The 12,984-nt window shown below is 42.1% G+C and overlaps 1 protein-coding gene across 1 annotated transcript in view; it reads right to left on the bottom strand.

Moving 5' to 3' along the window:
• Window positions 1-12,984, bottom strand: part of LOC139284278 (MAM domain-containing glycosylphosphatidylinositol anchor protein 1) — a 154,288-nt gene that overhangs the window by 86,024 nt on the left and 55,280 nt on the right. The window contains exon 3 of the mRNA XM_070904497.1: window positions 7,587-7,761. Coding sequence (XP_070760598.1) covers window positions 7,587-7,761 — 175 coding nt within the window. The remainder of the gene's footprint in view (window positions 1-7,586; window positions 7,762-12,984) is intronic.

Raw genomic sequence — 12,984 nt, 5'->3', positions numbered from 1 at the left:
CTGATGTTCAGTAGATCAATACATCAGATCACCACCAAAGGCATCATCTGAAAGCTGATAGTAATGAGTTTGTTCTAGGCTGGTTTTTAGTTGCTATATGATGACTGAACTAAGAGGAACTCATATGTCCATTTTACAATATATGGTCATTAGACTACAGACTTAAGCAAATACCGTAATGTTGCTCAAGAAATGTTATTAATAATTATTTTTCAATTGTATTTACCGAGGACTGTATCCATACATACTGCATGTACACACATAATCACACTCACAGAGCAGATACAAGAGTTAGTCTGGGAGTGGCATAAAAGAACATGGTGTAATGGCAGAGTAGCCCGATAAAACAGGAGACACCGCTCAAGGCAAGCGTCACAGCACTTTATCTTACATATCAAAGTGAAGAAATGCTGAGTTATCTCCTCCATGATGGGAATTGTTTGCCTTAATACTTAATATTAATTTAATTTACTCACACAACACATACCACGTCAAGTGAGTCAAGCATGTCAAGTCAGATTTGGTCTGAAAAAAAAACATCTAACACAGGACTAAAACTGTACAGTCCACAACTCTTTTAGATAAATCTGCTCCACTCTATCAACTCTCATATAACAGTGATTCAATTAATGCCCAGTTCATGAAAGGTTCACCACTGATGGCAACAACATTCCCTGAAAAATACAACTGTAGTTTTCTGCTTTTCCTTGAGCAAAAGTAGAAGTTTGTTTCTAGTGAACAATAAGTGGGTGAGTCAGTATCAAAGATGGCCATCATGATTGAACAGACAAAAATGAAGTTCTCACAGAACCACAGACCACAAAATCCACACATAAACCAAAGATCTTAATGCTTTAAGGCAAGCAAGCAACTGTAAAAAAATAAAATAAAAAGGGACTATAAGGAGAGATCAAATGCTGTATGGTTATCTCTTTTGAATGGCACTGTATTTCACATTGAGAATTTCACACATCAAACCTCCAGTTTCATTTTTAAATGCTTTACAGTTTCATTGTGCATTATAATAGACCTTTCTCACAGAAGACATTTTTATATGTCAAACTAATAACGGCTGCATTCAGTTATAGCTGTTCTGGTCAGACAAGACACAATGTCTACCGTGATAAAGATAAAGTTTTTTACCCCTCAGTGGTCGCTTTCATTTTTGTATATTGGGCAATGAGAGGAACTCATGGCCATTAACAAAAGACCATGAAAGGCTGTCTAAAAATGACTCTGGGAAACTAGTAAAGGTTCTTTCAAAAGCATTAGTTAAAAGAGACTATTTGATCTGTTGAGAAAGTTGACAGTACAATACTGAGTTAACACACACAATACCCACAGTCACATAAAAAAATCCTTTTGACCGTGTGTGAAAATCAACAGAACATATTGCATTTTCTCCAGGCCGGAGAGTTTCCAGATGACCAGGGATTTGATTTGATCCAGCACATTTCTAATGTACTTGTTCTAACTATGTGCTGCAGACCAAATCAGATCATGGAACTGTGAAGCAAGAATATGAAATGAACAACCATATGAACTATATATCAAAATACACCTCTTCAATAACAGCCCGGCATGGGAACAATGACAATTCCTTCATTGACAGAGCCAGAGTAAGAAAATTGGACAGGGGATGAAACTAACAAAAGAAAGTGCCACAGAAAAATCCTACGGAGACGAGGCTGAGTGACACAAGACCAAAGAAATCACGAAGAAGCATGCACAAACAGAAATATATATTGAAAGAGCGACAGAGAGCAATAACAAGCAACACAGAGAGAGAGAGAGAGAGAGAGAGAGAGAGAGAGAGAGAGGGGAGCACTGAGTGCCACATAAGATAAACAGAGGACGTTAGGATGGGAGAAACACGTGGAATGAGATGTGAAAGAGATGATGAGCAAAGGGAAGAAAGTTTGTGTGAGTTTTTTCTGCCACACTGTGTGACTCAGACAGCAGTGTGGTGGCCCAATGATTCATCCTGTGGCTTCAGCCTCGACCCCACTGAAAGGTCAGAGCTACCTGTTACCACTTCCCTCTTTCTCTCCCTGTCTATACCACTGTTTACTTGATTTCTGTTTTTTTCAAAGTTGATTTCAACGTGTGCGTGTGTGTGTGTGTGTGTGTGTGTGTGTGTGTGTGTGAGAGAGTGTGTGCGTGTACCAAATGTGTGTTTACATGTGTGTGTGTGTACATGTGTGTGTGTGTGTGTGTGTGTGTGTGTGTGCATAGGTTACTGTGTTTCCACTCAGCCCAGCAGTGGCAGTGCCCCTTCTTCCTGTGTCACCCTGAAGCACAGACCCTGTGTGCTGACAGAAGACTCTGGCCAACACGGACAGACTAAATGCCACCTAGCCTGCTGTTTATAGGTGTGAAAGTGTGTGTGTGTGTGTGTGTGTGTGTGTGTGTGTGTGTGTGTGTTTGTTTGTGTGCGTGCGTGCGTGCCACTGTCAAAAATGCCGGACTCTAGAGCACTTGTATTACTGCACTGAGACCATTTCTAAAACCACAGTGCTGGAATAATAGATTACACATTCCTCTATTGACTCCCATAGCCAGTGACAGTTAGGGTGATAACTGCCAAAGCTGTGAAAGGGCTTGTGTACATTCAGAGATTCATGGTATACTCTATTGACTTATATTGTCGTTACTGAAAATGCCACAAGAGGATAGAGCCGTTTTATCTGAAAAAGTCAGTTTGGCTGGAAAATCAGCTGAACAGGAGGTTTATTTATTTTTTCAACTGGGTTTGCTTCTAAACCACCTTAACCTTCTTGTTATATAAAAAATGTACACTAGATATTTGTATGCACTTGTGCATGTATTTGTATATGTATGAGCTTAGTATGGTGTTATCCATAGTCATTATAGAAACCCTATATCATTACCTACATAGTGTAGTGAGCTATTACTCCACCTCATGCGTGGTAGGCCAATGTTCTAAAGACAACGTGAAGTTACTTATTGTAGTTTGGCCTGCTGATTCGGGCCGTTCACCAATACGGTCAGCAGTTGGAGCTGCAGCAGTGGTTGTGACACATAGCTCATGGAGGCAATTGAGATACTCTTAGTGCCTGATGGTCACAATTTGCATCAAAAATTGTACTATCATGAATATCATTATCTTCATCCCCACTTTCACAGAATTCCCATCAACGTTAACATAATCAGCATCACTATCATCATCATCATCATTACCCCCCCCAACACTTTTCCACTTACCTGGTTGTGTCCTGAAGAGAGTAATGAATCCACAGAGAGAACCTGATATGAACTAAACTGGGCTAACCACTACAGTTTTTCTTTTTTTTAAACAATCTACGCTTAAGTAGCATTGGTTGGGTTTCTGAACCAAGTCCATCCCATCAGTAGAGGCTACTCAAAGTTAAACCCAGCCTGCTCACTGTCCCACTGCCTCAGTGGTTAGAGTGCCAGGTCATTGGTCAGCTGATTGATACAAGTGACCCCCAGAGTGATGGAGGTCAGGGAGGGAGAGAAGGTTGTTTGCAGAAACAGGTGACGGGTGGATGTGGTGTTGAGTGGAAAGCATCAGTGAAGCCAGTCTACGTGGCTGTACATTAATGGAAAGGTCGCTCTATGTGTGAAAAGGGAAGGGTTTGCAGCGGGAAGGAGTAGCTTCACATGTATTTACTCATTAAGTACATAGACTTTATAATTTGTTGACTGAAGTTCCTGCAAGTAGATTCATATGGAAAACAAGCTGGCTGGCATCACTTATTCTATGAATGATTTATTAAAATACCCCTATGGTTAATAAGTGGATACATGCTAAATTAATAACGGATCTTCAGGCTTTATTCAGGGTATAGAAAGAGTAAAGAATGAGAAATGGAGGGAGGAAGAGTCTCTGTGTGTGAGTTGTGGAACAAAAAAAGGAAGGGAAGGAATGACTGAGTGAAATACAGAGTCGGCTGCAGAAACACACAAGTGACTTTTGCTGTATGTTCCTTCTATTTAAGCCAGGATATTGAATATGCGCCTTTGCTCTAATTAATCCTGAAACCCTTCACTCATTTTCGCTGCTGTTTTTTTCAAGTTTCAATCTGTCTGTATCCCTCTTCATTCTTCCCTACTGTCCCTCTTGCTCTCACACACTGCACTGTGAAGTGTAAGTGTGTGTGTTTTGGTGTGTGAGTGTGCTGTTGGATATATTTCAGTATACGTGCATACTTGAAAGCCATATTACTGTATGCATCAGTGTGCATGCGCATGTATGCAAATGCAAAAGGTGCGTGCGTGCCACATATAAATGAAACAGGCACTTTTGTTTGTATGTGCGTGTGCATGCTTTCTTGCATCCATGCGATTGTATGAAAGCAAAGTAAAAGCCGCATGCAGGGCAGATGACCGAGAGCCAGATACTGCTGTGTTTGGTTGAGCCTCACAGCTGAGAAGGGAGAGACCCCAGCTGACTCACTTCAGACGCAGACACACACACACACACACACACACACACACACAACCACACTGTTTCATCACGCACTGGGGTGTGAGAGGAAGGCAGGAAGGAAGAAAAAATGGAAGATGAGAGGACAACATGAAAGGAGGAGGAATGAGGGAAGGAGAAGGGGAAAATAAAGGGTGAATATAAAATGCAGTGCTTGGTCATTTCACATAAAAAAAAAGCTGAGGCATGGAAAAAAAATGGTGTGATTGAGAGAAACAGACAGAGAGAGCTAACGCTCCGGTTTGTACTCTGTGCAGGTAACAACATGTTCTGCCCTCTAGTGCAATACCTGGTCTGTTGGATGCATCCAAATTGAAAAGCATATGAGTGCATCTACCTTATTATGTGCATCTCTCTTTCCCTCTCTCTTTTCCCTAAATTCCATTTCTCCTTCTCGCTTTTTCTTTTTGCCCTCCATCTATCTTATTCTTCCTTTCTTTTTTCTGTTCTCCTCTCCTTTCTTCACCCTTCTTTTTGAGTGGAAATTACGACTCAATTCTAGAATCTATTCATCTTCAATCAATCACCATTCTTTTCTATTTCATCTTTTTCTTGTACTCGCTGTTCAGTTTTTCCTGGAAAGGTCAAGTTCTCTTTAGGTAACTACAGTCTGACCTGCATGTCCAATAGACAGGATAAGGGTCAGCATTCACATACTGTATATGCAATTATTTCCCTCACACATTGTCTTTTCTTTTCTTCCCTTGCTTCCCTACACATTCCTGCTTATACTACACACATTCTTTGTTTCTCTGTAGAGAAACGTGGACATATCATTTCCCGTCTCCCATTGGTATTTGACAGGGCTTTTTAGAGCCTGGAGTTTGTGTTTACCACTAGCTGCCATCTTGTCAGTTGATTTTGGCAACACGATGGAGCCTAGATGGAGGAGATTAGATCAGACCTGAAAGATACCTGTCAATCAAGCAAACCAAGTCCAAATCAATCAAGTCACTAACGGATCATTGTCTTTTTTTAGAATTGCCACCAAGATACATATTAGAAGTAAAATGAACTATTATGACGGTCCCTTGTGAAAAAAAGGATCAGATTTAAAGCTATATAGCTGTATATACAAGTGACAAATAAAACGCAGATTTCTCCATCATAGCCTACATTAATCCTAATCATATAACATGAAAAAATTAATGAAAAACCAAGATGTATACTAAGCAGCACATTTTACAGTTACAGTTACAGCCTGGCTGATTTCAGCTGATTTCAGAGACTTCTATGAATCTATGCATAGAAGCTGTTCTGGCGGCTCATGGCTCAACACTACACTACTAAGAAACCATGTAGTTTAATTTGTCACCCATCTGTACGTTAACATACATAAAGTACATTTACTTCTTTTCTGTACTTCTAGAGAGAATTTGGTGGTCTTTCCAGTTGTCCTACTGTTGAAACCGCATCTTCAGGGACACTGAGCCGCGGTGGTTGCTGCTTGTTCCCTTCCTGCTTTTCCCATTTCCTCCCTCACTGCTTACGACCCCTCTTTCCTCACTCTCCCATCTATCTTCCCCTTCACTTTCACCTATCTCTCTCCATCTTTCTCTCTCTCTTTTTGCCTGGTAGCTGGGGCTAATTGTTACATCGTTCTAGCACTAAAGTCGCCCTGTGTAGGAAGCGTAGCTGATCGCCGCTGGGTCTAACGCGGCATGGGGGATGGGGAATTGAACAAGCATTGGCCGCCAGAGCTGGTTAGCTTCACAGAGCTCCTGTCACAACTACACACACAATACAACCTGTTTACTACCCAGGCCCCCTGCAATTACCAGCTCCCCAGCAGGGGCCAAGCTAGCGCCTGGGGAGAACTAACACTAACAGCAGAAAGGGAGGAGGAAGAAGGAGGGAGGGAGAGCCCCATTAAGAGGCTGAGGCAGGATGGTGTGTAAGTGACAAATCCTAGAGGGACACGCATGGGGCGAGCATTTGTGTGTGCGTGAGTGTTTGTGTGTGTGCGCGTGTGTGTGTATACATGTGTACGCTCATGACTGCATAGTTTGGTGTAAGATATTTCATGCTAAAGGAGGGGTGGCAGACCATGGCGTTGTACTGCACGCAAAGCAGAGCAGAAGAAGAGATTAATTTAGCAAATGAAAGGCAGGTAATGGATGTTTAGTGTTATAGGGCCCTTGGAAAATCAGCCTTTTTCTATTAGTCTATAAACCCACCATTAAAATGATTGAATCAATGAAGGAAGGAACTATCTATGCAATAAACTGATGTAACAGACGGACAAAGATTTTAGGGTGCTGGGAATGTAAAAAAAAAAAAAACTATAAAAAGTATTGATGTGTTGGGTATACAGCTGCATGTGCATCAACCTGTCACCATGACCTGGCCCCTGACACACAGGGACAGTGGGGCAGTGAAACAAGCAGCAGCACGGGGCCCCTACAACACAACACTGATTCTCAACTGTGTGTCTGTTGTATTACAAACAATGACAAAGGACACTTTATAGAGCCCCAGACTACAGGGACTGTTGAAAAGGAGAGGTGATCTCATAATTATCAGCAGATAAGCAATTGTGGCAAGCACTGTCAAATCAGAGGATGTGACAGAGCTAAGCAGCAAACAATCATTGAGGATGTCTCAGTATGAACAGCTCAACCCTTTTTTTAGAGTAGTAGGGACATGGGTTAGTTGAGAAACAGTGGGTTAGGGAGCCCGTACCACCTGGACTAACTGTTATAAAACTCTTGATATGTCCCACAGACTTCACTCGCCCAAGAGTATCTGACAAAACAGGGTTTTTTTTTTCTCTAATTACCCTCATTGGAGGAGTACACACACCTGCATCACCCATAGTGTAAACCAATGGCACATCATTGAAGTTTTTATGTGTTGCACTCTCCTTCCAAATACTGCACTTCTATTTGATCTATTCTCTTCCCCCTAATCCTCCTACCATGCTTTTCGTCCTTTCCACCCATAAGTCATCAGATACTCCTGGAAGCCATTCCCACCTGAAATCTCATCATCCATCCTATCTGTCTTTCATCTTTCCATCTCTGTCTTCTCTAACAGTGGGAATAGCTGCAGTGATAGCTGTGGTCTAGAAGTGGAAGGGGTTGTTTTTTTTCCCTCTTTATCCTTGCCCACTTACACTGCACATCTACGCGGATGGACTTGATGGCAGCCACCCCCACCCCGTTGTCGGCCTTGCAGTAGTAGCGACCCCCTTGCACCCTCTGTATGCCCTCGATGCGCAGCGTCTCGTTGTAGATGGATGTTTCCTGGAACTTGTCTGATGCACTGCCTGCCGTCTTCGTCCACCGTACCTGAAGAGAGCAGGGAAGAGGAGACAATGTTGAATTGACAAAGATGCTGTCGATGAAAGCGAGGTGTACTGAAGGACAGAATCAGTCAAAGTATAATGGAAGAAAGTTGAGACGGCAATAGAGAGAAAGACAAGCTTTGACATTTAAGCACCCACTCTAACATCTCTCTGCCCAAACAAATCATGTTTATGAACTCTACTCATAATTACGCCAATAAATGTAAAGTTTAATAATAACATTCTGTTCTTATATCTTAACAAAGAAAAATGAGTGACACGTAGTTCTTCAATAGCCAATTTATAAACTTGATTGAAGTGGAAAAGCAATGTGTGCACCGCCCTATCTGGTGTAAAGTTTTGAGTCTCTTTCTCTTTTGCACCTGTGACCCGCCCAACAGTGATGTCACAGTGTACTGACACATCTTGGAGTACACTGAATGTACACTTCTACATTGCTGCAGCAAGGTGAGAAGTTAAACCTGACTGTCATCCCAAGCAAAACGACAGCATCAGTCATTTTAGCAATGTTTACGTTCAAGTAACACAGCCTCCTTGTGGCTGTAGGAGGTACGACTCTTATCCATTGGGAGCGAAGGAGAACGTTTTGTGTGACGGTGTTAAAGAGGGAGGAGGATGTGGTGTGTGGCTGGTTAGGCCAACTTTGGCATGGGAGCCAACTGTTTCTTTCCTGTTACCTCCTGACAGTCAATGTTGGTTTCTTCCATAACCTTAACCACACGTCTATTATTGCAACCATGAAAACAAAGGTCTCCTAATCTTAATAAAGTTGTCATTTTAACCCAAACCTCGATGTTTCCCTAACATTAACCAAGTAGTCAACCTATGATCTTTCCCTAAACCTAACATACAGACTAATGACTTCGTCCTGATGATTGGAGCGTCAGATCAGACAAAGCTCCTATGTGCTTTTCTGAAGGGTAGTTACAAACAATGCATTTCATTTAGAGAACTTGTTGGTTAAACCACGTCTCCAACCTTGATAGCCTAAAAAGTTAAAGCTCAGTATTGGTGTACGTGCCTCCATATAGCTTTTCATCTCAGTTAATAATGAGAAGTTCTCTTCTTGTGAAAATGTGTGTTCCCTGACAAAACCCTCAGTTAGTAGCATATGAGAACTCAAAAACAGTAGTCAGTGCTGAACAAAGACAGCCACTGAATACACTTTCTTTCACATACATCATGTATGAAAACTCTGTCCACTTTCTCAGAGTGGCTGTGAGCTGTTGAAATGCATGTCTACATAAAACAAATTAGGTTATAAAACTATAAAGAGAGAGTCCGTGAGTAAGACAGACAGGCAGAGTCTTGATTTCACTGGGCAGGTCATTAAATTGTCTGATGAACTGATCAAAATTACAAATGCAGTTATGTCTTTTTTCTCAGTGATAAAATCTCTTTCTGCTCTATGGAGTGGAAGTTAATGACACTAAGCGCTGTACTCATGGTGTCCATGATGCTAAACTCAGACCATTAAGAGTTTTGACAAACTCTATATGGCTTTTTCACGCTTCAATTATCCCATCAAGCCGTGGGAATGCAGTGCGGCCGACAGCTACATGATGCTTTCACTCGACTAATCAAATGCACAAACATGGACACACACACACACACACACACTTCACAGATACATGAAAGCCTGTAAATTCATCAGCACTGGGATGTTATTCTCGCTCTTGTATGTGTGTGCGTGTGTGTGTGTGTGTGTGTGTGTGTGTACAATCCATTAATCCCTATTAACCCTTCTCTCTGTTATCAACATCGACGAGACTATCAACCATGTCCTGTTGAGGAGGTCAGAGAGGATAATGGGCAAACGTCACTGATACGGTGTGTGTGTGTGTGTGTGTGTGTGTGTGTGTGTGTGTGTGTGTGTGTGTGTGTGTGTGCGTGCATGCAAATGTCTGTGTGTAGAAGTGTGTGTTTCCAGCTTTCATGCACAGTTGTCTGCTTGTGTTCCTGGATATGTACACAGTATCGGCATACATATTCACTCTTGCGTGCGTGCGTGTGAGTGTGTGTGTTGGTTAGAAAGCAGGTTATATGGATTAGCAGATTATCAGGGCCTGTGTAAACGCTCCCTGTCTGTTTATTCAGCTCTGTTTGTGGGAGGGATTTGGAGAAGGCAGACTGCCATTGATCAAACCAGCCAAGGTGAGCAATGAACCGAACCCCGTCTCTCCATGGTTTAGTGACTCCAGTTTGTGTGCCCGTGTGTGTGTGTGTGTGTGTGGACCTTTGTGAGAGACAGAAAAGTAGAGAGAGTGAAAGTGAGCATGAAGTGTGCATCCGTGTCCTCCTGCTTTTATCCTTTCTATTCAAGGATTAAAAGATGAGTGGAAATCTTACAAATGACGGACATTTTTGTTTGCTTTAGCTTTGAGAGGGAGCATTTTGGGGTTATTCATAGGATTAGAGTTAAGGAACATTAAGATTAGGTTCAAGTTAGGCAGAATTTTAATGGTAAGATTATGGGATAGGGGCTTTGGAACAAGGGAAGTAAAATAATAATATATTTCAGTTAAAATCAGTTACTGTGTGCTTACCTTTTCTGTGTGTATATGATGAAAAAACATCAGGATGATATATTGCACTCAAAAGATTACAGTGGGGATGGAAGTAGCATATGAGCTTACAATAATACTGCTGAGAGTATTGTTATATAAGGACATCCTGGGATAAAAGGTACGAGGAAAGTATGCAAGGAGACAGAGAGACAAAGGTTGTGAAGAAAGAAAAACAGCGTGAGTCGGTGAGAAATACAGTAGATAAGGAGAGGGTATGTGTGTGAGAGAGAAAAAAGACTGCATTTGTAAGTGGGATATAGTTTTTTTTCAGCCAGAGCAAGAATGAGAGGGAATGATATATACAGTATCGCTGGCAGCTGTGTGATGGGGAGAGAAAAAGTGCATCACACTTGGAGTCGCTACACCAGGGAGGCAGATGAAGCGAAATAGAGAGAGGTGATATTGCGAATAAAGGGGATATTGTGTGAGATGCAGATGACAGCCAGGCGGCAGAGGAGCCTATATCTGCCTGTGACACCAGCAGCTTAAAACCATCACCTGCGGTCTCTTTTCTCTGACCTCTTTCGCTCCCCCTCCACACCTCTTTCTTCTCGCCTCCTTCAATAGACGTGTGACGCTGCTCTATTTCTTCCACTCAGGTCCCGGCAGATTGGTCTGGATATCTCTCTCAGTCTCTTTTTCTCATCTTATCCCTGTCTGGGTGCTTTTCTCTTCCCATCCTTTATTTCTTTACAAAGAACAGGAAAGCCAAACACACACTTGTCATCAGATCTTGTGTCTAAATCCATTTACACACATACAAAACACATACATTTCCCCCAGACTTTCTCCCCCACGCAGACACACACACAAACACACACACACACACACATGCTGGGAGATGAAGATGCATTTGTTGAGTCAGAGCCCTTTTGTAATAATAGCTCTTTCATTTGGTAAGAAGTGTAATGTGAAGGGAAGGTTTGGGATCCCCTGGGATCGAGTTCGACATGAAATGCAGCAGGTTTTATTCGCTGCTTCTGTATTCAGCTGGGGAGCTGTATGCTGTCTAGGACACAGATGTTTCAACATGAGAACAGTAACAGTGCAGAGAAAAGAAGAACAGCCTTGTCAGAGTGTTGTGGGAGGAAGTTAGAGAGCACTTTTGAGTTTGTGTTTTTATGGGTGGTTGGTGGATGGCGCTATTAGGCCCTATTCAAGCTGTGGTTACTGAAGAACGCACTAAAATACTGACCAGAGCCAAGTGGGCTGGTTTCTTCCATTTTCCGCTTTTCCATTAGTGGTCACATTTTGTGTGATCATCATTTGCAAACAATTCCCTTTTACACAACAAGTGTTTCCAACCAATTTCTGCACTGATAGAACCACAAACAATAATAATTTGTCTTTGAATCGTATCACACTGCCTTGTTTACACTGATATGGAATCAGCTAAGTAAAGATATTTGAGTCTTGATACAAATAGAGTCTAAAGTTTAGTACCCCCCTATCGTCCGGTGTTGCATTCATTTTCAAATAAATTTTGAGATTTCACCAGGTGTTATTCGGTTGCCGTGTCTTTGAAGTTTCAATGTTCAAACCCAGAGTGGAGTCAATGTTGTTCTGTGAAACACAGCTATTTCCATTTAAGTGTTGAAGCCGAAATCACTCACTTTTGGCACGTTCAGCAGCAGCCCTCTCCAGCAGCGTTCACACTGCAGCAGAGATGTTTTTGATGATTTGTTGTGGAATGTATTGTGGACCCCTGCTGTTTATGTGAATCAGATAAACAGACTCTATTGGCATTGTCATCCATGCTGCGACCTGACAAGCTAGTCAACATTTTTCTCAGCAGCAGCTCACAGCATCCCCAGCCACAGTACAGATGGATATTTTAACAATACACCCAGGTGCCAGTTTATTTGGTACACACACCTTGCTAAATCCACCGCAATCCAATACAACAGTCCTGCAATAAAACCTAACTTTATGAAGCTTATAATGTTCAGTGGACAAAATATTAGATACAACTTTCAATGCTCGGCCGCCAAAACCAGTTGAATCAACACCTCTCTGACACATTGTCAACAAAAAGAGAACATTATGAGCTTCATAAAGGTGGGATTTATTGCAGAGCTCTTGTATTGGATTGCATTGGATGTAGCTGTGTGTACCTAACAAACTGGCAACAGATTCCAGCTTCAAAGCAGTAAATCTGTGTTAACTTGTAGGGAAAGAGAGGACAGTTAACTATGCATGATGAATATGGATCACAAACATTGAAGGGATGCTTGGGAAGAAATTAGGTACAGCGTGGACAAAGTGACAGGAGAGAAGAGAAGAGAAGAGACAGAGTGAAAGGTGTGCACTTCTTTAGGTGGAGAGGGAGAAGACGGCTAATGTGTGTCAACCATACTGACAGGTCAGAGGCCTGCAGCTGTCTGTCTAAACGTCTCTCTCCCTCCTATCGCTCTCTTATCTGTGTGTGTGTGTGTGTGTGTGTGTGTGTGTGTGTGCGTGTGTGTGTGTGTGTGTGGTCTCAGTCTCTTACCTTTCTTCTCATCTCTCTCTTTCTGGCTGTCTCTCTATTTGTTTGTCCCTTCCCACAAGTCTAAAGTTGTTCTTCTTTAACATCTATCTTGCATCCCGCTTCACAAACACACACACACACACACAAACATGCACACATACTCTCTCCC

Source organism: Enoplosus armatus, chromosome 1 (assembly GCF_043641665.1).
Source record: "Enoplosus armatus isolate fEnoArm2 chromosome 1, fEnoArm2.hap1, whole genome shotgun sequence".
Lineage (NCBI taxonomy): Eukaryota > Metazoa > Chordata > Actinopteri > Centrarchiformes > Enoplosidae > Enoplosus > Enoplosus armatus.
The sequence above is the reverse complement of the archived record's forward strand: the minus strand, read 5'-3'. Positions and strand labels throughout refer to the sequence as shown.